This window comes from Lithobates pipiens, unplaced genomic scaffold, assembly GCF_037356315.1.
Source record: "Lithobates pipiens isolate NorthernLeopardFrog02 unplaced genomic scaffold, aLitPip1_a1.2 Scaffold_13, whole genome shotgun sequence".
NCBI lineage: Eukaryota > Metazoa > Chordata > Amphibia > Anura > Ranidae > Lithobates > Lithobates pipiens.
In genome coordinates, this window is record NW_027507718.1 from 280,524,837 (window position 1) to 280,551,676 (window position 26,840).

The 26,840-nt window shown below is 45.2% G+C and overlaps 1 protein-coding gene across 3 annotated transcripts in view; it reads left to right on the plus strand.

Annotated features, from left to right (window-relative positions):
- The first annotated feature begins 2,397 nt into the window (after nucleotides 1–2,397).
- The window catches only part of AIMP1 (aminoacyl tRNA synthetase complex interacting multifunctional protein 1), a 111,321-nt gene continuing 86,878 nt past the window's right edge, over nucleotides 2,398–26,840 (plus strand). Inside the window, exons 1-2 of one of the 3 annotated variants that reach the window (XM_077476676.1) lie at nucleotides 2,486–2,539; nucleotides 5,785–5,838. In XM_077476676.1, the coding sequence (XP_077332802.1) occupies nucleotides 5,837–5,838 (2 nt within the window). In that variant the 5' untranslated portion in view covers nucleotides 2,486–2,539; nucleotides 5,785–5,836. Of the gene's footprint in view, nucleotides 2,540–5,784; nucleotides 5,839–26,840 lie in introns of those variants that run through there. The other 2 variants (XM_077476678.1, XM_077476675.1) reach the window with 2 other exon arrangements.

Below are 26,840 nucleotides of genomic sequence, written 5' to 3' on the forward strand. Positions count from 1 at the left end.
GTGAGCAGAATGTGGTGGTGGGGCAGTCAGTGAGCAGAATGTGGTGGTGGGGCAGTCAGTGAGCAGAATGTGGTGGTGGGGCAGTCAGTGAGCAGAATGTGGTGGTGGGGCAGTCAGTGAGCAGAATGTGGTGGTGGGGCAGTCAGTGAGCAGAATGTGGTGGTGGGGCAGTCAGTGAGCATAATGTGGTGGTGGGGCAGTCAGTGAGCAATATGTGGTGGTGCGGCAGTCGGTGAGCAGTATGTAGTGGCAAGCTATGATTAAGCACCATATCCAATGTGAAACGCGTTAACTGTGCAGTTGGTCTGTATCCATTTGTCATGCTTTGCACTCTGTTTTTACAAATTAAAGATGAATATTGCAGTGCAGCTATCCAGCATTGTTTTGTTCCTATGTCTCTGATGCAAACACAGCTGGAACCCAATCTGATTGTGGAGACAGCTGATCCTAGGAGGGGTAATTGTACACATGGTCGGACACGCATCGGACCATGTTGTCGGATAATCCGACCGTATGTGGGCTTCATCTGACTTTTTCCGTCGGAATGTCCGACCAACAAAGTTTGAGAGCTGGATATAAAATTTTTCTGACAACATGATCCGATCGGACAAAGTGCCACGCATGCTCAGATCAAATTCCTAGACCAAAGATATTGGCTACTAGCCTGAACGTAGTCCCGTCGTAACTAAATAACGTCATCACGTTACGAACGATCGTATTTTCCGACAACTTTGTCTGACCATGTGTATGCAACACGTTTCGGACAAAATCCGACTGATTTTGTTGTCGGAATGTCCGACCGTGTGTACAAGGGCTTAGAGCGGTGAACTCCTATATCCTATCAGTATGTAGTAGCGGGACAGTCAGTGAGCAATATGTAGTGGCTGGGCAGTCAGTGAGCAGTAAGTAGTGGCTGGGCAGTCAGTGAGCAGTAAGTAGTGGCTGGGCAGTCAGTGAGCAGTAAGTAGTGGCTGGGCAGTCAGTGAGCAGTAAGTAGTGGCTGGGCAGTCAGTGAGCAGTAAGTAGTGGCTGGGCAGTCAGTGAGCAGTAAGTAGTGGCTGGGCAGTCAGTGAGCAGTAAGTAGTGGCTGGGCAGTCAGTGAGCAGTAAGTAGTGGCTGGGCAGTCAGTGAGCAGTAAGTAGTGGCTGGGCGGTCAGTGAGCAGTATGTAGTGGCTGGGCGGTCAGTGAGCAGTGGCGGGTAGGCATGAGCTCAGGCGTGTTCGCATACTCCACGTGCAGAGCAGGAAGTCAGCGCAGCGCTGCACTTATCACAGGCAGCGAGACATTGCCCGATCTCTGCAGCCGCACATCGGGGCAATGACTCACTGCCTGTGATTAGCACAGTGCTGCGCCGACTTCCTGGGGGGCTTAGCACCTGGACCATGAGAACGCCTGAGCTCATCCCTAGTGGTGGGGCAGTCAGTGAGCAGTATGCAGTGGCGGGGCAGTCAGTGAGCAGTACTTACCTTGAAACAAAGCCCTCCAGCGGTGCGCTGTCACCGGTGCTGCAGAGTCCTCTATCTTCACCCAGTTTTCTATCCGGTTTCACAGGCTGCAGCTGCTTGAACGGCTGAGGTGTGATGACATCACTCTCACACACGTGCCCAAGAATTCCAGCCACAGCACAGAGCATGCCCGTACCGTTCCTTCAGAGTGCATGCGCCAGTGATGTCACCAGCTGCCACTCACTAGAATATCTCCTAAATGGTGCACATGTAGGAGACATTAATTTAAGTCACAGGTAAGCTTCATATTAAAGCGGGAGTCCGCCGGGACTCCGCGTTTTATTTATTTTTTTAAAGTCAGCAGCTACAAATACTGCAGCTGCTGACTTTTAAAATAGTGACACTTACCTGTCCAGCGCGCCCGTGATGTCGGCACCCGAAGCCGATCTCTAGATCGACACTCGAGTGCTGCCGCCGCCATCTTGGGTATGGGAATCAGGAAATGGAGCCTTTCGGCTTCATTTCCCGGTTCCCTACTGCGCATGCGCGAGCCGCGCTGCGCAATGAGGACGGTCCCCGCTGCCTCTGGGATCTGTGTGTTTCCCAGCAGGCAGCGGGGCACTTGCGGAAGGGGGCGGGCACTTGCGGAAAGGGGTGTAATGTACGCCCCTTTCCGCAGAGAGCTAGCCCGGAAGTGGGTGCAGTTACCTGGATTATCCAGGTAACTGCACCCCCCTCCCCCCTGAAAGGTGCCAATTGTGACGCCGGAGGGGGGGAGGAATCCGATGAGCGGAAGGTCCATTTTAGGGTGGACCTCCGCTTTAAGTATAGCTGTAGGTGACTGAGATGTGTACACACTCTATGACATACTTCATTAGTACAGTCACCTCTGTTCTATGACAGAACTTTCATTTAAAGTTCTATCCAGTTAAACACAAGCCTGTGCATGGTGTTCCTATGTCTGTCAGTGTGCCCACTACATAGACATGTCTGAGTTAGGACATAGAGAGGGGGGTCAGGCTGCAAAGCCGCCGCCGCATGCCGTGTGACGTCATCTCCCAGAGACGGTCTTGCTGGGAAGGCCCGGAAAGAGGTAAGGAGGCGAGAAACATGTCATTCAATGAGATAGATCTAATGAGCGGTGTGTGTGCCGGGTGTATGATGGGGATATGTCCCTGGTGAGAGCCAGGAGGGCTCTGCCACGTGTACTGGGCGCAGATGAATCCTGCATGGCAGGGTGTATACCGCCGGGGATCATAGACACCATCAGCCTGGGGATGTGATCGGCTCTTCTCACAACGTTTAACCCCTTAGCTCCCAACTGTCTGATTTTGAGCCGCAGTCATTGCTCAGAAGTTCAGCCCACTGCACCCACAATCTGATCTCCCACTTCTGGAATAGGCAGCCGATGGAAACTTTCCGTCTGTAGCGCTGTCTGAGGTCCAGATCCATGATGAGTATAAGCAGCAAGTCATCTGCTTACTTGTGAAGCCACAAGCAGGCTGGTGACTCCACTTTTATCCGCTGCAGAATATATCATTTAGGGCACGTGGTTCCCTTTTTTTTTTTCCTTGCGGCACCCACCAAAGGGGATAGTGTTTTTTTTTTAAAACACAGAGAAAGATTTATTTATTTATTATTTTCTAAACTTTAGTGGCATGTCACCGAGTGACATTCCATTCATTTCTGTGCTGACAGCTGCAAGGAATAGTGAAGCCCCATACACACTATCAGATTTTCTGCTGATTTTTGTCTTCAGATTTACCAAAACCATTGATTGCATACAACTTGAAACTCCTAAGGTTTGACCTCATATTATATGGTTTTGTTAAATCTGAAGGAAAAAAATCTGCAGAAAATCTGATAGTGTGTGTGTGTATGGGGCTTGAGAGGAGCACACCAGAAACCATTGTGTACGTATGCCTCTGCGGAGAGCTGCATTTTACATATGCAGAAAAACGTAGCTCTCAACTGAAGTGTGAACCAGCCCTAAAGCTGGCCATAGACCGTTCAATTTGTTTTTGTCCAGCCCATGGATTCCTCCATCCACACAAATGAGGTGAGATATTTCCCAGCAGGGAAAGTGGGACCCACTAATGGCAGAATACACTGATCAGCGGGTGATCAACAAAAACTTTCCAGCATGTCTTTTCATAAGACGGCCAGTGCGCTATTCCCAATGCACACGTCCCTGTAGAAATGGGCTGCGGATCTGATCCTGTCTTCTAAAATCATCCGTCTGGTGGATCAGATGACAGTGGGATGGAAGCAGACAGGCAGTTTGTTTCGATCCGACCGCCCATAGAGAACAGCGGGCTGCGTCAGCAGAGCGAACACAGACCTGTCATCCACCTGCTTGGCGAGAAATCCACTGCAGAGTGGGCAGATCTGCTGGTGGACCCTGCCAGTGTGAAAGGGAAATAAAAATGCAGGTTCCGTCTTGTATTTGATGTTGCTTATTGTCCACCATCATGTTCAGTTTCATAAATTCTTTCTTCTTGATCAGTGGATTATCTTTGTTTGTGACAGATTTACATTCACCATAGTTTTTGTAAATGTTACGTTTGCTATAGTTGTACAGTTGTTCATTATGTTGTGTCTTCAGCATTATGTACTCTACTGTGTGTGTGTGGACCATACATGCTGGTCGAGGAATTGAGGAAAGAGGGCTTGAATCTTCCTTCCTTTTTTTTTTTTTTTTTGTGTGTGCGGAGGGAGGGGATTTTTTATTTGCTGGATGCTGTTTCACTAATAAAGCCAGGGCTGTACTTTATCACTGTACGTGAGGCAGAAGACAATAGAGAGCCCTATGTGGTATATGATCATGGTTTTGGGCCACTGGAATAGTGACATGTCTGTCTTGAAGGATAAATTTGGAATTAGAAGTATGCTAATTATAATTAGGGATGAGCTCAGGCGTGTTCGCATACTCCACATGCAGAGCCCGCCAGGAAGTCCGCACTGCGCTTATCACAGGCAGTGAGACATTGCCCAATCTCTGCAGCCGCGCATTGGGGCAATGTCTCACTGCGTATGATTAGCGCTGCGCCAACTTCCTGGTGGACTCTACACGTGGAGTATGCAGACACACCGGAGCTCATCCTTAATTATAATTAAGGATAAGCTCAGGCGTGTTCGCAAACAGCACATGCAGAGCCCGCCAGGAAGTTGGCGCAGCGCTGCGCTGCGCTAATCACAGGCAATGAGACATTGCCCCGATGCGCGGCTGCAGAGATCCGGAAATGTCTCACTGCCTTGCGATTAGCTTTTTGCAGTGCCAACTTCCTGGCAGGCTCTGCACGTGCCGTTTGTGAACACCTGAGCTCATCCTTAATTATAATAGATATTTGGTTGAACAAGGTATCATCCATGGCACACAAGCTGATATTTTGAGATTGTGAGAACTCAATCAAATCAATGCTTGGTTTAATTTATAATACCAATAGTTGAGGCCTCCAAACATAATTTAAAGTGGTTGTAAAGGCACAAGGTTCTCTTACCTTCTTGCAATCTATGCATGAAGGTAAAAAACCTTCTATGTGCAGCAACCCCCCTAATACTTACCTGAGCCCCATCTCGGTCCAGCAATGTCCAGGAGAGCCTTGCCTCTCTGGGAACTCGCACTCAAGATTGGTTATTGGCAGCAGCAAGAACCATTGGCTCCCACTGCTGTAAATCACAGCCGGTGAGCCAATCAGGAGATGGAGGGGCAGGGCCAAGTAGTGGCTCCATGTTTGAATGTAAACACATAGCAGCGGCTTGGGTGACCCCATAGCAAGCTACTTGCTATGGGGGAACCTGACAGGAGGGAGGGGCCAGGAGAGCAGGTGTGGGACCCCAGAAGAGGAGGATCCAGTCCACTCTGTACAAAACTATGGCACCGAGCAGGTAAGTATAACATGTTTATTTAATAATAAAAAAAAACACGAAAGCTTTACAATCACTTTAAGTGATGGATATGTAGTACTGTACTTAACGTCTTTTGCATCAAATGTATGATCCCTGAATAGTTTGCAAGATTGTCTATTTTGACTATTTTGCCACAGTTAAAGTATATATTTTGATCCAAAATCAATTAAAAAAACAAATACAAAACTCAATTGGGGTTATTCTATAATAGAATTCATACGAGAACCTTTTCACAAGGAATTTTCTTTGAATATTGGCATCTAATCGCCATGCATACTTGTTTTAACATCTGTCTCAAGACTCGTAATTTAATTGGAACTTGGCTCATTTGGCTCCCCCAAATAACCAAAGCATTTTATTGGCTGTAGTGCAAATATTTGAAGAGGTTAGTGAAATTAAAAGTATAACTGTTATGGTCTCTGCTTTTAGATTTCCGCCATCTGTGGGAAAAATCAATTTGCAGACAAGTTACGATTGATATATGTAAGTTCACCCAATACTGGCTTCAAATTAACCTGTGCATCTATCTCCTCATACAGTAAACCTTCTCCCGTGCTTTTAATACTGATTTCTTTTTTTTTTAGGTTGTCACTACATTTAAATTCAGTCAATGCCTAAATGTAATAGCTGAAAAAAATAGTGGTAACAGTCTGCAAAATTGTCATAAACTGAGTAAATTGCATAGATCAGGGGTGCCCAACACAAAGTCGTAGACTTATGAAATGTTGATTTTTTTATTTTTATTTTCTCTTTTGTGGACCTTTTTTTTTATTTTTTTTATAAATATTGTCTTTCCAAAGAATAATCTCCCACTCTTCACAATCACACCTTATTCATATCAGTGTTCAGCAGCACCTATATTTGTGAGCAACTATTTTCAAGGATGAAGCACTCTAAGGGAAAAATTAAACAAAAATATCTGATGAGCGTCTTGAGAACTCATTGAGAATTAGGGCCGGTTCACACTGCGAGCCGCGGCGAGGCGTCTCCGACTTCCTCGCCGCGACTTGCAGGGGGGGTCAGCGGCGACTTGCAGAGGACTTCTGCATAGAAGTCAATGCAAGTCGCCCCCGAAGTCGCCCCGAAGTAGTACAGGGCTGCAGTTTTTACCGCGATTGCCGCGATTTTGTGCAGGGCAAAAGGTCACCAAATGCCCAAATCTGCTCAATTTGAGCGACAAAAAAGGGTCCGGAACTTGTTTGAGCTTCAGGCGACATGGAGTGGAGATGTGAACTATCCCCATTGAGAATAATAGATTTTTTCCCCTCTAGCGTTTTGTAGCTTCAGGTTCAAGCTACAAAACGCTCAGGTGTGAATGGGGTCTTATAGTTGATGAGATGAAATAGGGTTGAAGGGGGGATAAAAAAATGATATTGTGGAGGTAGGAGAAGAAATGTTGGTGAGGTTCTTGTCAGAGAACAAAGGAGCTCCAGGGATAGTTGTCAAGACTAAGTTTAGTATGAGGTAGGTAGTGTTCCACTCATTGGGCCTATATCTGTTTAAAGCCTTTGAGATGTGGACTTGGACCAAATATCACCAGTTATACTTTTGTAGTTGGTTTGAACAGCAGCAGCATTTGAAGTATTGTTTGGTTGTGTACATGAAAATGGAGATCCATTCTTTTTAGAGACTGTTGTGCTAAGTTCTGTTTCCCATTTGTTTAGTTTAGGTTGCAGGTTACACGTGCAAATTAACCACTGGGTATTTTCACCTACTTCCTGCCCAGGCCAATTGTTCCGTAACATTTTGAATTACAATTGCGCCGTCATGCAACACTGTACCCGTATGAATTCGCCACAAATAGAGCTTTCTTTTGGTGGTATTTGATCACCTCTTTTATTTTTGGTGCTGTGAACAAAAGAAGAGTGACAATTTTGAAAAAAACACAATATTTTTTCCTTTTTGCTATAATCCCATTCTAAAAAACATTTCTCAGTTTAGGCCGATATGTATTCTTCTACATATTTTTGGTAAAAAAATTGCAATCAGCGTATTTTGATTTGCGCAAAAGTTATAGCGCCTACAAAATGGGGGATAGATTTATTTTTATTGTGGAGGACATATCTGACACTTTTGACACTATGTTGGGACCATTCACATTTACACAGAGATCAGTGCTATAAAAATGCACTGATTACTGTATAAATGTCACTGGTAAGAAATGAGTTAACTGAGGGGACTGACTTGGGGAGGAGACCGATCGGTGTCCCTATATACAAGGAACACGATCAGTCTCCTCTCCCCTATCAGGATGTGAATCTGTGTGTTTACACACACAGATCCACGGTCCTGCACTATAATGAGCAAATGCGTCTGCCCGGAGGTTATCGCGGCCGACAGGCACGCATATCGGCTCCTCCGTGACGCGGCATGCTCCCCCCAATTCCGCCGGGAAGCCAGGGACATCATATGATGCCTGCCCAGGATGGAAGATCCCATCTGCGGAAGTCGTATGTCTGGGAATTGGGACCGAGCCTTTCTGAGATTTGGTGTTTACAAGTTTAAAAAATTTTTTTGCTAGAAAATTACTTAGAACCCCCAAACATATATCGTATTTATCGGCATATTTTTTAAATAAACAACTTTGAATTAAAATAAGGGTCAGTGCCCATCATTGCAGCCTGTTTAGTGCCCATCTGCAACCTCCTCATCTCCCATCAATACAGCCTGATCAATGCCCATCCATCTGCAGCTCATCTCATGAAAGCAGCCTGATCAATGCCCCTTTTTAGCCTCAATGCTCATCTGCAGCCTCACCATCGATGCAGCCTGGACAGTGCAGGAAATCACCCGAGCCGCCATCTCATGTTCACTCGGCTCTCACACACAACATTCCCACCTTCACCATCACCATGTGACAGAGTAAGCCAAACATAAGTAGGTGAAAGTAAGTGGTTTTATTAAGATAAATGCATATAATGTGAATACACCACCAATACCAAACAGAGTGAGAAAACCAAATAACAGTGACAACAAACCAACCAGTATATATATATCAAGGGGGATACCAGAATTGTAGTCAAGCCAGGTCAGGGTCATAAACCAGAGGTCAGCAGATGGGGGGACAAGGAGAAAGGGATCAGGTTGCAGGACAAGGTTCCAGGGATACAGGAATAGACAGGTTCAGGATGGAGGAATCCAGGTTCAGGATAACAGGTAACAGGGTGAGGTCAGGGCTCAAGGACAAAACCAAGACAAACATGTGCGTGCTTGCCGGGTATTTATAGGCCTGTGATTGGCCTCAAGTGACACCTGATTGCAGAACGTGCTGTCTGCTCCAAACTGGCAGGAGACACCTGCTGGTGGACCCCAGTACTGCATGCCAAAAGACAGATATTACCAGCGGATGGAACATTTCCTGACAGTCCGTCAGATGCAGCCTCACAGGTGCCCGTATCAGAGCGGTGGTCTACCACTGTGTCACGGAGCTGGATTCTCTTGTGGTTATGGGTAGCAGCTGCTATAGATGCTAGTGATGATCACTGTCTTCTCCCGGTGAGGACAGCTAGTCTCGTGGTTGCGGGAAAGAAATTTGCTGCATGTATGACCAGCCTAAGTGTCTCTCTCTGGTGCTTTATTCCTCTGTTATCACCATGAGTCACTTCTTAGAAGTTTTCCTGACACATGAGATAAATGTGTGTTGGGGGGGGTTGGACGGAGAGCTTAGCAGACAGCTTGTCTATTCAGAAGGCAGTTCTGCTGTGTGAAGGGGGGTGTGTTCCTTTCCTCAGCTCCCACACGGTTACTGGGTTACTGCCCCCTCCTCTCTGCTCCTTTGCAGATTAAGAAAGATTTTTTAGCACAATCTGCCTTTTTGAAGGGGTGTAGGGAAGAGAAGAATGCAGATAAACAAGTAAAACCTATGTAGGAGGTTTTGTTTCATCTCTCTGTGTCATCTGAGGACTATCACTTCACTGGGTATAGGATAGGGTTTACAACCACTTAAAACTAGGGAATTTAAAGTATATTTGGTCTGGTGTGATATTCTGCAGAGTAATTCTCAAATAGGGTAGATGGGATGAGACCCCTGGAGAATATCATCATTACCTTATACTGGTTTTGGGGTTCAGTAGGGAAATAGATATTAAAGTGATACTAAAGTCTGTTTTTTCTTCAGAAATAACAAACATTTTACCTGTTCTGTGCAGTGGTTTTGCACAGAGCAGCCCGGATCCTCCTCTTCTCGGGTCCCCCGCCGGTGCTCCTGGCCCCTCCTTGCTGAGAGCCCCCACAGCAAGCAGCTTGCAATGGGGAACCCGAGCCAAGCCCCAGCTCCCCCTCTCACCTCATTGGCTCACAGACTTTGACAGTAGTGGGAGTCAATGGGGAGGGAGAGTCCCGGGCAGCTGAGACACTCCTTCAACATCGCTGCATCAAGATGGGCTCAGGTAAGTATTGGAGGGGCTGAGGGAGGGCTGCTGCACATTAAAGGTTTTTTTATCTTAAAGATGAACTGCAGTCTGCTCACATAACTTGTAAATAAAAACATATTTTTATTACAAATAACAAGCTTCCCTCCAACCATTTTGCATATGATTTTATATATAGTGTGATTCTGTACTTGCCAAATATGCTGCAGAAATCTCCCTCCACTGAGTCTGGCTGCAACCATTTTAACTGTGGGCAGCTGAAGCTGCGGCCTGTTTACTTCCTGGATTTACACAGAGGCACACCTCCAGCTCTGCAGCTCACATTGGCCCTCTTATGACTCATCCCCCCTCCCTTCCTGGCAACCTCTCACACGAGAGACAAGAAACAGGAAGTGGGCTGTATAAGGGATTTACTGGCTGAAAAAAAAATGTTTAACTATCCAAAGGTGAAACAACAAGGGCAGAAGATTTAATAGATGGAAAGATGGATGCATTAAAGCGGTTCTGCACCTAAAAAAATATATATATATATATATATATATTAAAAGCCAGCAGCTACTAATATTGCAGCTGCTGACTTTTAATAAATTGACACTTACCTGTCCCAGGGTCCAGCGATGTCAGTGGCAGATGACGAGCGATCGCTCGTCTCTCTGCTGCCCCCGCCGCCATCCTATGTCAGGGAATTGGGAAGTGAAGCGTTGCGGCTTCACTGCCCGGTTCCCTACTGCACATGCGTGAGTCGCGCTGCGCTTCTCTTCTTGTCCCCGCTGTGTCCTGGGAACTGTGTGTTTCCCAGAACACAGCGGGGGGGGGGGGCAGCGGTCTGTCCCGGAAGTGGGTGCAGATACCTGGATTATCCAGGTAACTGCACCCCCTCCCCCCTGAAAGGTGCCGATTGTGGCACCGGAGGGGGGGAGGGATCAGATTAGCGGAACTTCCACTTTAGGGTGGAGAACCACTTTAAGATAAAAAAAAAAAACCTTCTGACTTTACAACCACTTGCGCCTTTTTTTTAATATGAAGTAGAGGTTCAGGAGAGAAATAGCAGGGTTTATTAGTAATGTGGGGACCTCATCTGCAATTGGGGTAAAGTATAGCTATAGGCAAAACTTTCTTTTTAGTTTTGAATAGAGTGCAGAGGGATTAGTCTTGTCAGTTAGGTCTCATGTACACTGCTGCCGAGTACACACGACCGGACTTTCCGCCAGAAAAGGTCAGACGGAATAATTTCATTGGATATTCCGATCGTGTGTGGGATTCAGTGGACTTCAGTCCCGTCATATGTCATTACGTTTGAAATGAACAGATTTTGGTGTGATTGTGGGTAGGCAAGCCCGTTCGGTCAGAACTCCGTCGGAAAGACCGTCAGAGTTTATTCTGACGGAAAGTCCGGTCGTGTGTACGCAGTATTAGGAGCAGTTGGGAGCTTTTATCAACTGCCCCTGAACTCTCCTCTGGTATCTTATCTGTCCATATACACAGGGTTGTTTACAGTAGTTTCTAGGCACTTGAGTTTAGAGCCATTTTTTGGAATGCAAAAAAATCCATTCAGATGCTGAGTTTACAGACACTTCAAGCACCAAACACTTCTAAAACACGGTAGCTTGCGTTTAGCCGTGTTTCGTTTACAGGCATTTTTAAATTTTGGCAAAAAATAAAATAAAAGCTAAACACAGCAAAACAGACGTTTTTAAACGTCAGTTACTATCTGTCTGTTAAATCGTTCAGGAGGTTGTAAAAATGTAGAAGAAGCCTTAAAGAGATCCACCCTCTCTATTTGTCCTGTTTACCATTATTACTGAAAGTAAAAGAAAATTCCACATTTTGAGTTGTCCCCCAGAAAAGTAATAGAGAGAAAATCTTCTAAGGGGGACCCTAGTTCCGGTGACCTGGGGGTTTCCCAAGAAATTCCCTTAATTTGTAGGGATTTCCTCTCACTTCCTGTTTTGTTATGGAACAGGAAGTGAATGAAAATCTCTGCAATGGGACACATATGGTGAAAAAAAATGTGACAGGTTTGACTTTCGTTATCAATCAGCTGATGCACTTGCAGGGTTCTAAAGAAGAAAATTTCAGGGTCTGAATCCCTTCAGATGTGATTAACCCTAAAAAAATAATAATATCTATATAATATATATATATATATATATATATATATATATATATATATATATACACACAAATGCTACATAATTGTTACACAATGTTATTAAAATTACATTTCTTTTTCAGCACTGTAATTTTCTGTAAACTTCAAATGCAATATGGCTACCTAGAGGTGTTCTGTACACAGTTGGTGTATGGAACTCCCCCCAGAAATGTAATTTTGTGCTTGTGGGATTGGCACACTGAACTCTACAAATCAGACTTTATTCTTGGCAACAAAAATGTAATTTTTTATTTATTTTTTATATGCTATTTTTTCAGTTACTGTCTGAAAGATGGCTATAGAGCAGCTCTCTCATTCCAAGAGGGTCAATGGATGTCCTCCCAAAAGCCCCCATTAGTGCAGCTTATTTGCAAAATTCTATAACACAAAAAAGTGTGTTTTTTTTTTTTTTCTTAACATTTTTCTTTATTTCTGTTTTGTGTAGCAAAAATAAAAAAACTCAGTGGTGATTAAATACCACCAAAAGAAAGCTCTATCTGTCCACAAAAAAGGATAAAAATGTCAGATGAGTACAGCATTACATGACCGATGACTGCGCAATTGTCATTCAAAGTGTGACAGAGCTGAAAATTTTGCCTAGGCAGGAAGGGGGTGAAAGTGCCCGGTATTGAAGGTGAAAGTTTAGGATAAAAGCCTAAAAACACAAATTTAATGCAACCACTACATCTAATGCCGCGTACACACGACCAGACTTTTCGAAGGACTAGGTGCGACGGTCTTCCCGATGGACTTTCGGCGGAGTTCCGATGGACTTTCCGAACTAACTGACTTGGCCACACACAAGCACACCAAAGTCCTACGGATTAGACCGTGATGATGTATGACCGGACTAGGAAGTTCATAGCCAGTAGGCAATAGCTACTCTAGCGTCGGTTTTCGTCCATCGGACTAGCATACGGACAAACGGATTTCTCGATGGGAACTGGTTCCGGCTGAAAGATTTGAAACCTGTTCTATTTCTAAAGTCCATTTGATTTTTAGACGGCAAAGGTCCGATAAAGCCCACACACAATCGAATTGTCCGGCGGATTCGTTCTGTCTGACCTTTTCTGTCAAAGTCCGGTCGTGTGTACGTGGCATAAGAATTGGCAACCTGCAATATGTTAGTTTTGTTTTGGGGTTATTAGTGCTTTAAACAAAGACAGTGAAAGTCTCCATTTTACTGAATAGAAAAAGAAACAAAATGAATCGGTGTGTCACATGTTTTTATTATGCAATTAGTATTGCTATTAGCCATGTTTGTGCTGAATGTAAACATGTTTAGCCCATATTTGGTGGGTGAGTTGTAGCCCACCCAATTCCAAGGCATTCATCTATGACCATCCAAAGTCTTGGGCTATTTAGAATTTCACCATGTAGTGTTGTGTTTATATGAGCTGTGAAACTTGACTTAAACACATGCCTTTCAAATGTCTGAAACTCATTATTGTCATGAAAGTGAATCGTTAGAGCAATATGATGTTACAGTCATTCGTGTTCCGAGACAGACTGACTTCTGTGTTTTTCCTATCAGACCACATCTATTTTCTGTAGGAATCTTGGATGTTGATCAGTCGGTAACAATAGTAATGCAAGGACAGGCTAGAAAATAATGATCTGCTGACTACATGTGGCTAATGTTCAACTCAGGGTTTAGAAACGTTTGGGATGCTCCATGTTACCAACTTCTAAAAGGAATGCCAGCATTAAAGGGTTACACTTGGAAGAAAGTCCTAAAGGAAAATCATAACTGGTAGGGTTAACATGTAACGTAACATAGTTTTGATGGAACATTTTCCATAATGTGCAAATCCAGATGTTCTATACCTTTTTAAAAGCCATTAATAATCCATTTTTGGCTGCCGATGAACCATTGTGACTGATAGAGGAAGAGGTTTTCTGTGTTGAGCTACCCATTAACATTGAACATGCATCAAAGTGCAAACGGGACAACCCCCCCTTGGACTTTTTAGGTAGAAAGTCTAATAGACGTAATTGTATTGGTAAATGCCAGGTAGTATAAAATGCACAATGTCTACAAAATAGAACAGACAGTACATTTTACATATGTACTGCCCGAGCATTGCCAGAGCCATGCTGTGGTCATTCCATAGGGATTTCTTGCATATATCCCAACATGTTTCGGAATTATTAATGTATATTACTTCATCATGGACGATTATATTTTAGGTGACTTTGTTTCTCTTTCTGAAATCTAAGCATAATCGCATAATGGTCATACTGCAATACATAATGTAAGCAGGACAAATAATTTCACAAAGTACATTTTATAATATATTCATGGCTGTATTGATACTCACATAAAGAGGTTCACAAAACGGAAACAAAAAAAGGGACAAACAGTAAAATCCATGGGAAATGCCACAATGGCTGAGACAATCCCCATGGAAACAGGTGGATGGGTGTATCTCTGGATGCGTGGTATCCAAACATCCACAAGAAACACCCTGTAGGCTACACCAGCAATAGAGGTAGCAATATCTAAAGCCAAAAGGGGAGGTGTATTAACATACACTTCTTCAAAGTCATTACATAAAGACACATAGCACTTCATGGCAATGAGACAGGAACACAGATTGGAGTAGTGTATTTCTTTCAACAAGCTGATGCAGACATTCCTCCACAGCGGCAGTGCTCAATCCGAAACAGACCTACCAGGTGTCAATGCTTTATATAGGGAGTATCTCACTGAGGGAGACTTCTTTGCAAAATAGCCCAAGCTCTGTCAGATTGGACGGAGAGCGTCTGTAAACAGCAATTTTCAGGTCTTGCCACAGATTCTCAATTGGATTTAGGTCTGGACTTTGATTGGGACATTCTTAAACATGAATATGCTTTGATCTAATGCATTTCATTGCAGCTCTGGCTGTATGTTTTAGGGTTGTTGTCCTGCTAGAAGGTGAACCTCCTCCCTAGTCTTAAGTTTTTTTGCAGACTCCAAAAGGTTTTCTTCTAAAAGTGCCCTGTATTTGATGCCATCTATCTTCTCATCAACTCTGACCAGTTTCCCTGTCCTTGCTGAAGAAAAGCATCCCCACAATATTATGCTTCCACCACCATGTTTCACGGTGGGGATGGCGTGTTCAGGGTGAGGTGCAGTCTTAGTTTTCAGTCACCATATTGTTTTGCTTTTAGGCCAAAAAGTTCAATTTTAGTCTCATTGGCCCACAGCACCTTCTTCCACATGTTTGCTGTGTCCCCCACATGGGTTCTCGCAACTGCAAATGAGACATCTCATGTATTTCTTTCAACAATGGTTTCTTCCTGACACTCTTTCATAAAGATCTCTCATTAATGCTCTTTGCCCGGCCTTTGCCTGTCCGTTTAGGTGGACGGCCATGTCTTGGTAAGTTTGAGTTGCGCCATACTGTTTCCATTTTGGTATGATGGATTGAACGCTGCTCCATGAGATGTTTAAAGCTTGGGATATTTTTTTTAGAACCTAACTCTGCTTTAAACTTCTTCCAAACCTTATCACTGACCTGTCTGGTGTGTTCCTTGGCCTTCATGATGTTGTTTGTTCACTAAGGTTCCCTAACATGGCTCTGAGGGCTTCACAGAACAGCTGTATTTATGATGAAATTAAATTACACACAGATGGACTCTATTTACTAATTAGGTGACTTGTGAAGGCAATTGGTTCCACTAGGTTTTAGTTAGGGGTATCAGAGTAAAGGGGGCTGAATGTAAATGCACACCACACTTTTCAGATATTTATTTGCAAAAAAAATTGAAAACCATTTATCATTTTCCTTCCACTTCACAATTCTGTGCCACTTTGTGTTGGTCTATCACATAAAATCCAAATAAAATACGTTTAGGTTTTAGGTTGTGACAAAATGTGGAAAATTAGGCCCCTTTCACACTGACGTCCCGTTCAGGCCCGCCTGTCAGTTTTTCAGGCGGACCTGAACGGGTGCTCCATAGAGCTCTATGGAGCGTCGGATGTCAGCGGTGACATGTCCGCTGACATCCGACCCGCTCCGATCCGAAAAAGTGTAACGAAGGAAAAAGCTATTTTTCCATCCGTCTGCGGATCGGATCGGGTGACGACGGGCACTGCGGTCCGTCGTCATCCGATCTCCCATAGGGGAGAGCGGCGCTGTGACAGGTCCGTCCCTGCGCAGTATGCAGAGACGGACCTGTCATCTCCCTGCTCAGCGGGGATCGACGGAGTGATCCCCGCTGAGCAAACGGATATCCACGGGGCGGATCAGAACTGATCCGCCCCATGTGAAAGGACCCTTACAAGGGGTATGAATATTTTTTTCAAGGCACTGTATGTACATTCTGTTCTATTTTGTATACATTGTGCATTTTATACTACTTTACCTATAAGGCTATGTTTACAATTTTATCATGTTTTGTACTCCAATAAAAGTGGCATTGTGTTGTCTTTTACCAATACAATTACTTCTATTAGACTTTTTTCCTAAAACATCCAAGGGGGCTGTCCCATTTCCACTTTGCATGTTCTCTCAATGTATATTTAGGATGTTGACAGTTTGAAACACTCATTTCCCCAAAAAGATTATTTTTTTTCTATACATTAACATTGGCTGATGTTTTTTTTTTTGTTTTTTTAGCAAGGTGTGAGACTAGTACTCAAAATAGTAGCAACAGAACTGTGACCTCCTGATCCACTACTACAATATTCTGTGCCTTTTCCTATTGCCTACATTTGACTGACCCAGCTTGAAACCACCTTTCCTTCTGTTTTTAACAACTATCTAGTTCAGCTGAGAGGGTATTTGTGGTTAGCGACTGATCAGTCAACAACAGTCTTAATTGCTATGCATCACGTTTGCTTTTTCCTGAGATGGTATACAGTATATGGTTAGTGATTGACCACTACGAGGAAGGAGGGGAAACCATATTTCGTAACGTCCAACAGCTGCTATTGAGAGATTCAGCAGAGCTCATGCTAACTTCTGATTGGAGAGCATATGTCTGACTTCTGTAGACATAACCCTGGTTCCTCACTTAAAGCAAGGGTCCTTTGTCGCAGCATGCTGGCAGTGGGCAGGCTTTTCTAATCGGACTGTGGTTGCTTTCTAGAACTTTACGAACCATATGACTTTTTGCACTTTTTTGTTTTGTGGTACCTTAAAGTGGTTGTAAACCCTTACAACACACTTTGACCTACAGGTAAGCCTAGATTAAGGCTTACCTGTAGGTCTAAGAAATATCTCCTAAACCTACACGGTTTAGGAGATATTTGCCAAAAGACAGGCACCGCTGTGTACGGCGTATGCGGCATAGACAGTGGCGCACTGAGCACGCTGCAGTCAACAGCGATATGCCCCCCCCCCCCCACCCCAAAGCGCTTTGTCCCCATGTTGATGAGGACGAGGGCCTCTTCCCGACAACCCTGGCCGTTGGTTGTCGGGGTCTGCGGGTGGGGGGACTTATCGGAATCCGGGAGCCCCCTTTAATAAGGGGGCCCCCAGATACCGACCCCCCCCCCCCACCCTATGTGAATGAGTATGGAGTACAATGTACCCCTACCCATTCACCTGGTGAAAAAAATGTTTAAAAAAAACACCATATAAGTGTTTAAAATTTATTGCGAATAATTTTTTGAGAATGACACAAATATACATTTTCGCAAAGTCTGCTGCTTCGGTGTTTTTAGATCTTTTTGTCAGGTGTTACTGTGGTATACTGAAGTATAATTATGAGCATTTTATAGGTGTCAAAGGCTTTTATCGACTCTTTATGCAAAGAAATATTTGCAGTGGTTGCCCTTCTTTTTTTAAGACCCCTGCAATTCCCCCTGGCATGCTGTCAATCAACTTTTGGGCCTCATCCTGACTGATGGCAGCCCATTCTTACCTAATCAATTCTTGGAGATTGTCAGAATATGTGGGTTTTTTAGTTCACCCACCTTTTGAGGATTGGCCACAAGTTCTCAATGGGATTAAAGCAGATTTCCACCCAAAAGTGGAACTTCCACTTGTTCGTCTCCCCCTTCCCGTGCCAGGGGGGAATGGGACCTGTTTTTGACGCAGGCTTCCTGGACAGGAAAGGGTCCATATATTAAAAGTCAGCAGCTGCAGTAGCCACTTTAAAGCGGTTCTTCACCCTAAAGGGGAAGTTCCACTAATCTGATCCCTCCCCCCCCCTCCGGTGCTACAATCGGCACCTTTCAGGGGGGAGGGGGGTGCAGTTATCTGGATAATCTAGGTATCTGCACCCACTTCCGGGCAGACCCCCGCAGACGCTCCGCCCCCCCCGTTGTGTTCTGGGAAACACAGTTCCCAGAGACACAGCGGGGGACCATAAGAGACGCGCAGCGCGACTCGCGCATGCGCAGTAGGGAACCGGGCAGTGAAGCTGTAATGCTTCACTTCCCGATTCCCTGACAGAGGATGGCGGCGGGGGCAGCAGCGAGACGAGCGATCGCTCGTCATCTGCCGCCGACATCGCTGGACCCTGGGACAGGTAAGTGTGATTTTTATTTAAAGTCAGCAGCTGCAATATTAGTAGCTGCTGGCTTTTAATATTTTTTTTTAGGTGCAGAACCGCTTTAAGGTCTGGGGAGTTTCCTAAACATGGACCCAAAGTTTTGATGTTTTGTTCCCCAGGCCACTTCGTTACCAATTTTGCCTTTACGACAAGGTGCTCCATCATGCTGGAAAAGGCATTGTTTGTCATTCACAAAACTTTTAGCCACGGCTGTGCATAAAATAAATCGGTATGCTGCAGGGTGGATTTGATTTAAATCATGATAAATCACTAGTAAAAAAAGGCTTGATTTAAGTAAACTCAATTGAAATCATAATTTTTAAAGAGCAACTGTCATCTCTGTCCTGCAGCGGCTCCTCTGACCCGCTGTTGACTCACCGACAGTCCCATTCACTTTAATGGGCGCCTGGTGATGTGGCAGTGACACAACAAGGTGGAGGGACGTGGCGGCAGCAGGTGAGTGGATGCCCGCTAACAGGCGCTGTCATGATGGATCTGAAATGACAGGTGCTCTTTAAATGTAAGAAATTATTCTTGCTGGTAGTTAGAATCTTTAATATTTGCAAACAAATGAAGGTTTCCTATCAGAACCAAGTCAATGATACAGTTTGTAATGTACATAGATTTGCAAAATAATGGAATATTTCTTTATTTTATCTCATAGTTACTGTCAAATTGTGTAATTGCATCAATGCAGTTCATATTACCTCAGCTTGCAGGCTTGGATTCATTGAATGAGTTTACCAAAAAATGTAAATATTGCAGAATATACAGCCTCATGCTGAATAAACTAAATTATTAATACCTTAAATAGAAAACTAACTTTAGATAGATTTTTACTCCAAAGGCATTTTATTAAAATAAATGTGATAAAAATCAAAGAAAGTCAATTTAAATAAATTAAAATAAAAACTTTTTTTTTAATCATTGGTTTATATCCATCCTGGTACGCTGTAGGAAGAGGTGTGCTAGAGGCATCAATAACAAGTTGATACTACAGTTAATCTAAGCAGCAGACAGCTGGATGTTTGAATGAATGTGAGATTCTTTGCCACTTCTCTGGGAATGTGCTAATCTGAAGTTCTTTGCTGTTTCTAGAATGTTGGCCACTTTCCTGATGCTCTGTTTACTTTTCTGGAACTTTGTGGTTTATGGCTGGAAGCACCTGGGTTTGTTTACATTGATTAGCACTAAACTTGGCTACACATTATAAGTTGCTTATCAAGTTTGGGTACATGCTGATTGAAAAGCCACAGATATTTCCTGGAAAAAGAAAGTTTCATTGGGATTTCATAATGAATTAGCATGCTGCACACTAGATGAGACTTACCTATAAAGGATATAGTAGAAAACATTAACTTCTTCAGTTCTGAGATGCATTGCACGGGTTCCATTTGAATAACTTTTGAACTAATCAGATATGTCTTAGGCCTCATGCACACGAGACGCAGATGAAACCTCTGTCAAAAAAAAGCTGAAACGCGCGTTTAGAAACGCGCGTTTTGCCGCGTTTGCATGTCGCGTTTAGACGCGTTTAGACGCGTTTAGACGCGTTTGCGTTTAGACGCGTTTATAAAGATAACATCATGTAGACCCTCCCCAAGCTCTCAAAGCATTTTTTTTAACTATTTCTGCTATTTTGATCAGAGTGAGCAGCAGCAGCATAGAGAGCAGTTGTACACTTGCATTTGCCGTGTCACTTGCCACGGCACCTGCCACAAGTTGTGGATTGTCCACTTGCCACGTCACTTGCCACAAGTTGGGGATTGTCCACTTGCCACATCACCTGCCACGTCACCTGCCACAAATTGTGGATTGTCCACTTGCCACGTCACTTGCCACATCACCTGCCACGAGATGTGGATTGTCCACTTTCCACGTCATCTGCCATGCCACCTGCCACAAGCTGTGGATTGTCCACTTGCCACGTCACCAGCCACATCACCTGCCACAAGTTGTGGATTGTCTACTTGCCGCGTCACTTGCCACATCACCTGCCACGTCACTTGCCACATCACCTGCCACAAGTTGTGGATTGTTCACTTGCCACGTCACCTGCCACGTCACCTGCCACAAGTTGTGGATTGTCCACTTGCCACGTCACTTGCCACGTCACCTGCCACGTCACTTGCCACGTCACCTGCCACAAGTTTTGGATTGTCCACTTGCCATGTCACTTGCCACGTCAGCTGCCACGTCACTTGCCACGAGATGTGGATTGTCCACTTTCCACGTCATCTGCCATGCCACCTGCCACAAGCTGTGGATTGTCCACTTGACACGTCACCAGCCACATCACCTGCCACAAGTTGTGGATTGTCCACTTGCCACGTGACTTGCCACATCACCTGCCACGTCACTTGCCACATCACCTGCCACAAGTTGTGGATTGTCTACTTGCCGCGTCACTTGCCACTTCACCTGTCACGTCACTTGCCACGTCACCTGCCACAAGTTGTGGATTGTTCACTTGCCACGTCACCTGCCACATCACCTGCCACAAGTTGTGGATTGTCCACTTGCCACGTCACTTGCCACAAGCTGTGGATTGTCCACTTGCCACATCACTTGCCACGTCACCTGCCACGTCACTTGCCACGTCACCTGCCACAAGTTTTGGATTGTCCACTTGCCACGTCAGCTGCCACGTCACTTGCCACATCACCTGCCACGTCACCTGCCACAAGTTGTGGATTGTCCACTTGCCACATCACCTGCCACGTCACTTGCCACAAGATGTGGATTGTCCACTTGTCACATCACCTGCCACATCACTTGCCACATAACCTGCCACAAGTTGTGGATTGTCCACTTGCCACGTCACTTGCCACAAGATGTGGATTGTCCACTTTCCACGTCACCTGCCATGCCATCTGCCACAAGTTGTGGATTGTCCACTTACCACGTCACCAGCCACATCACCTGCCACAAGTTGTGGATTGTCCACTTGCCACACCACTTTCCACGTCACCTGCCACGTCACCTGACACAAGATGTGGATTGTCCACTTGCCACGTCACCAGCCACATCACCTGCCACAAGTTGTGGATCGTCCACTTGCCACGTCCCTTGCCACGTCCCCTGCCACGTCACCTGCCACAAGTGGATTGTCCACTTGCCACGTCACTTGCCACGTCACCTGCCACAAGTTATGGATTGTCCACTTGCCACGTCACATGCCAGTCACCTGCCACAAGTTGTTGATTTTCCACTTGCCACGTCACCTGCCAAGTCACTTGCCGCGTCACCTGCCAGGTCACTTGCCACGTCACCTGCCACAAGTTGTCTATTGTCCACTTTCCACGTCACTTGCCACTTCACCTGCCACGTCACTTGCCACAAGTTGTGGATTGTCCACTTGCCACATCACTTGCCACCTGCCATGTCACTTGCCACAAGTTGTGGATTGTCCACTTGCCACGTCACTTGCCACAAGTTGTGGATTGTCCACTTGCAATTGCAATTGTTTAAAATATTTTTCTAATGGTTTTTCATCATTTGCAATCATTTTTGAGATTTTTAATGTAAAAAAAAAGGTCACCTTTAAAAACGCATATAAACGCAAACGCGGCTAAACGCGGTTGCCGCGTTCAGCCGCGTTTAGCCGCGTTTAGCCCCGTTTTGCGTCTGAAACGCAGAAATTTTTGTCTCTGAACGCATTTTTTTGCTTCTGGAAAAACGTGATTAAACGCAACTGCATATAAACGCAAAAAAACGAGACTGTGTGCATGGACACATAGGATAACATTGAATGAGTTCAGGTGCAGTTGAAAAAACTGTCCAACTGCATCTGAACGCGCGTTTAACTGCGTCTCGTGTGCATGAGGCCTTAGGCACATATTATTATACTTTTATTTAAGTCGAACACCATTAGCAGAAACCAGGGTGGATAGAAATTTATGATTTTTTTAAAAGAATCAAAAAAATGCTTTTGTAGTAAAAAGCTATCTAAAGATAGTTTTCTATTTAAGATAATTTAGTTTATTCAGCACAAAATGGAGCTTTGTTATGTAGCATGAGGCTGTATATTCTGCAATATTTACATTTTTGGTAAACTCATTCAATGAATCCAAGCTCTGCAAGCTGAGATAACAACATGCACTGCATTGATGCATTCACTCACACATTTACAGTAACCATGAGATTACAAAGTTCAGGAATATTCCTTTATCCCATTGCTTTGCAAATCTATGTACACTACAAACTGTGATTTAATCGGTTCTGATATTGATGTTTTACTTGGGCCACTTTCACACCTGTATGAAATTACAGTCGTAGGACTATGGACCTAACTTTGCCCTGCGACTCGAAGTCCAACTTCAATGAACAGGGATCCAACTTTGATCCATGACAATCTCAGGCACTGTCTGATATGATTCTTTTAGGGGGAACTCCACGCACAATGTAAATAAAAAACGGCATGGGTTCCCCCTCCAAGAGCATACCAAGCCCTTCCGTCTGCTATGGATTTTATGAGGAACCCCCACGCCAAAAAAACTGTGGGGGTCCCCCCAAAATCCATAACTACCCTTATCCGAGCACATAGCCCGGCAGGTCAGGAAAGGGGGTGGGGACAAGCAAGCTTTGGGGGCAGGGGGGGCCTTGTGTCCCCCACCCCAAAGCACCTTGTCCCCATGTTGATGAGGACAAGGGCATCTTCCCGGCAACCCTGGCCGTTGGTAGCTGGGGGTCTGCCGGCGGGGAGCTTATGGGAATCTGGAAGCCCCCTTTAACAAGGGGGCCCTCAGATCCCAGGCCCCCCACCCTATGTGAATGAGTATCTGGTACATTGTACCCCTACCCATTCACCTATAAAAAAAAAAGTGTAAAAAAGTGAAAAATAAAACTAGAGGTCGACATTTGGCGTTTTTTAAGTAATCGGCATCGGCCGATTGTGCTGTTAAAAAAGGCCGATGATATATTCAGCGCGACTTGCAAATTACTTCAGTAATAGAAGTCAGTGCAAGTTGCCTGGAGACTTGAGTGAAGCGACTTGTCTCCTCTCTGGGCAGTCTGCCAAGAAAAGATCAAAAGATACAATGTTTACACTTGAATGAATGAACTCAGCTCAGTGTGTAGGGTTCTCAGTTTAACCATTTAAAGACTAAATCTTTTTTGACACTTAATGCTTACAAATAAAAATCCTGTATTTTCTGCTAGAAATTCACTTAGAACCCCCAAAACTTATATATATATATATTTTTAGCAGAGATCCTAGGGAATAAAATAGCGGATGTTGCAATATTTTATGTCACACAGTATTTGCGCAGCGGTCTTTCAAACTCTTTTTTTTTTTTTTTTTTTTGGAAAAAATACACAGATTTAAAAAAAAAAAAAACAGTAAAGTTAGCCCATTTTTTTTTCATCCGAAAGTTTTGATTACCTGTTTTTGTGTAATATATATAGATATATATAATTTTTTTTTTTTTTTATATATATATCTACTGTATATACTCGAGTATAAGCCGAGATTTTCAGCCTCTTTTTTGAGGCTGAAAGTGCCCCCCTCGGCTTATACTCGAGTCATCGCTGTCTGCCTGCTCGATCAGCGTGTCGAGCAGACAGACAGCGGACATTCTACCATTCAAACGCCGCGCCTCCGCCTCCGCCTTCGCCTGTGATAGGCGGAACACTGAATTTCCCAGCAGCCTGTGTTCCGCCTATCACGGACATCGTCTCATCCTCGTACTACGGACGAGGATGAGACGATGTCCGTGATAGGCGGAACACAGGCTGCTGGGAAATTCAGTGTTCCGCCTATCACAGGCGAAGGCGGAGGCGCGGCGTTTGAATGGTAGAATGTCCGCCGAGGCGCCGACGAAGAGCGGCGATCCTGGCAAGGCACGGGACGGAGGCAAGGCAAGGCACGGCACGGCACGGGACGGGACGGAGGCAAGGCACGACACGGGACGGAGGCAAGGCACGGCACGGGACAGAGGCAAGGAGGCAAGGCACGGGACGGAGGCAAGGAGGCAAGGCACGGGACACAGGCTCGGGACACAGGTAGGCTGGACACACACACACACACACACACACACACACACACACACACACACACACACACACACACACACACACACACACACACACACACATGGACACACACACACACAGGGATGGATGGATACACACACACACAGGGATGGATGGATGGATGGAGACACACACACACAGGGATGGATGGATGGAGACACACACACACAGGGATGGATGGATGGATGGATGGAGACACACACACACAGGGATGGATGGACACACACACACACAGGGATGGATGGATGGATGGACACACACACACACACAGGGATGGATGGGCGGACACACAGGGATGGACGGACACACAGGGATGGACGGACACACACACAGGGATGGACGGACACACAGGGATGGACGGACACACAGGGATGGACGGACACACAGGGATGGACGGACACACACACAGGGATGGACAGGCATGTCTCACCCTCGGCTTATACACGAGTCAATAAGTTTGCCAGTTTTTTTGGGGGTAAATTGGGGGCCTCGGCTTATATTCGGGTCGGCCTATACTCGAGTATATACGGTATATATATCAGGGCTTCCACACAGACTGCAGGTGAGCCGTTTTGCAGGCACTTTACAGGCGCTATTTTAAAGCGCCTGAAAAAAACGCCCCAGTGGGAAAGATGTCTAACTGTTAAATTTTATGAGATGAAGGGGAAAAAATAAATAATCGGCCTAACATATCGGCCCAAAAAAATCGGCATCATATATCGACCATCGGCCGTGGCGATTTCTAAATATCGGTGTCGGCATCGGCCAGAGAAAAACCCATATCGGTCGACCTCTAAATAAAACACAGGTTAAGTAATTTTATTAAGTAGCTCCAGCCTCTCTTTTGACTTCTTCTCCCCTCTCTGGCTCTTCTGCCTCCTCCGCTGATGTCTTCTGCCTCTGCCGGTTCTTCTCCCCTTTCCGTGTCTTCTCTACTGATGTCTTCTAGCCCTCTCTGGTTCTTCTCTCTGTGTCTGCTGTCTTCTAGCCCTCTCTGGTTCTTCTCTCTGTGTCTGCTGTCTTTTGCCTCTGCTGGGTCTTCTCTACTGTCTTCTCGCTCTTTTGCCGGGTTGACTTGATGCTCTCTCCCGCTCTAATGCGGAGTACATGGTGTGCCCCTACTTATATTGGCATGGGGCAGGGTCACCAGAGGCCCACCCCTTATGTCACATCCCATCATGCCCTGGCCAGTGACATCCGGATTACATCACCTGGTGACCCCTCATGCCAATATAAGTAGTGGCACACCACGTGCCCAGCATTAGGGCAGGAGAGAGGGACAGAGGGAGAAGAACCGTAGTGGGCTAGAAGACATCAACGGAGAGCAGAGAAGACCCGGAGAGGGTAGAAGAAACCGGAAGAGCTGAATAAATTACTTTAAAAACCTGTGTACTGTGTTTTATTTTTGACACTTTTTTTAGGAGAATGGGTAGGGGTACAATGTACCTGATACTCATTCACATAGGGTGGGGGGCCAGGATCTAGGTGCCCCTTTGTTAAAGGGGGCTTCCAGATTCCCATAAGCTTTCCACCCGCAGACCCAGACAACCAACGGCCAGTGTTGTCGGTAAGAGGCGCTTGTTGGGGGCTTTGGTGTAGGGCCCCCCTACCCCAAAGCACTCACCCCCCCTTGTTGAGGGCATGCGGTCTGGTACAGTTCAGGAGGGGGAGTGCGTCCCCCCTGGTATGGTATGGATTTTGGGAGGGACCTCCACGCAGTTTTTTCTGGCATGGGGGTTCCCCTTAAAATCCATACCAGGCTGAAGGGCCTGGTATGCTCTTGGAGAGGGAACCCATGCCGTTTTTTTTTCTTTTTTAAATTTTGGCATGGAGTTCCCCTTCAAGATAATCAGATCACAAGTTGCATGCCAAAGTCTGACTAAAGTAGTGCAGGGACTGCTTTGAAGTCGGCACGACTTGAAGTCGTACTAATATGAATGGTTGTCATTGGAAATCATGGGGAAAGACTTGTCATGCGGCTTTGCAGTCCCAAGTCGTACAAGTGTGAAAGGGGCCTAACCTGACAGCTTAATATTCTAAATAAGAAACTTTCACTTTGTTTGCAAATGTTAAAGATTCTAACTGCCAGCAAGAATATGTCATTACATTTAAAGTGCACCAGATCCATCATGGCAGCGCCCGTTAGCGGGCATCCACTCACCTGCTGCCACCACGTCCCTCCCCTTGTTGTGTCACTGCCACATCACCAGCCATCTCATTAAAGTGAATGGGACTGTGGGTGAGTCAACAGTCAGAGGAGGAACCGCTGGGGGACAGAGATGACAGTTGCTCTTTAAAAATTTAAATCAAGCCTTTTTACTAGTGATTTAAATCATGATTTAATTTGTAATTTAAATCAACTTGATTTAAATCAAATTCACACTGGCAGAAAGGGTATATATGCACCTGTAATAAACAAATCTGAACAGGCCCCATGGTAA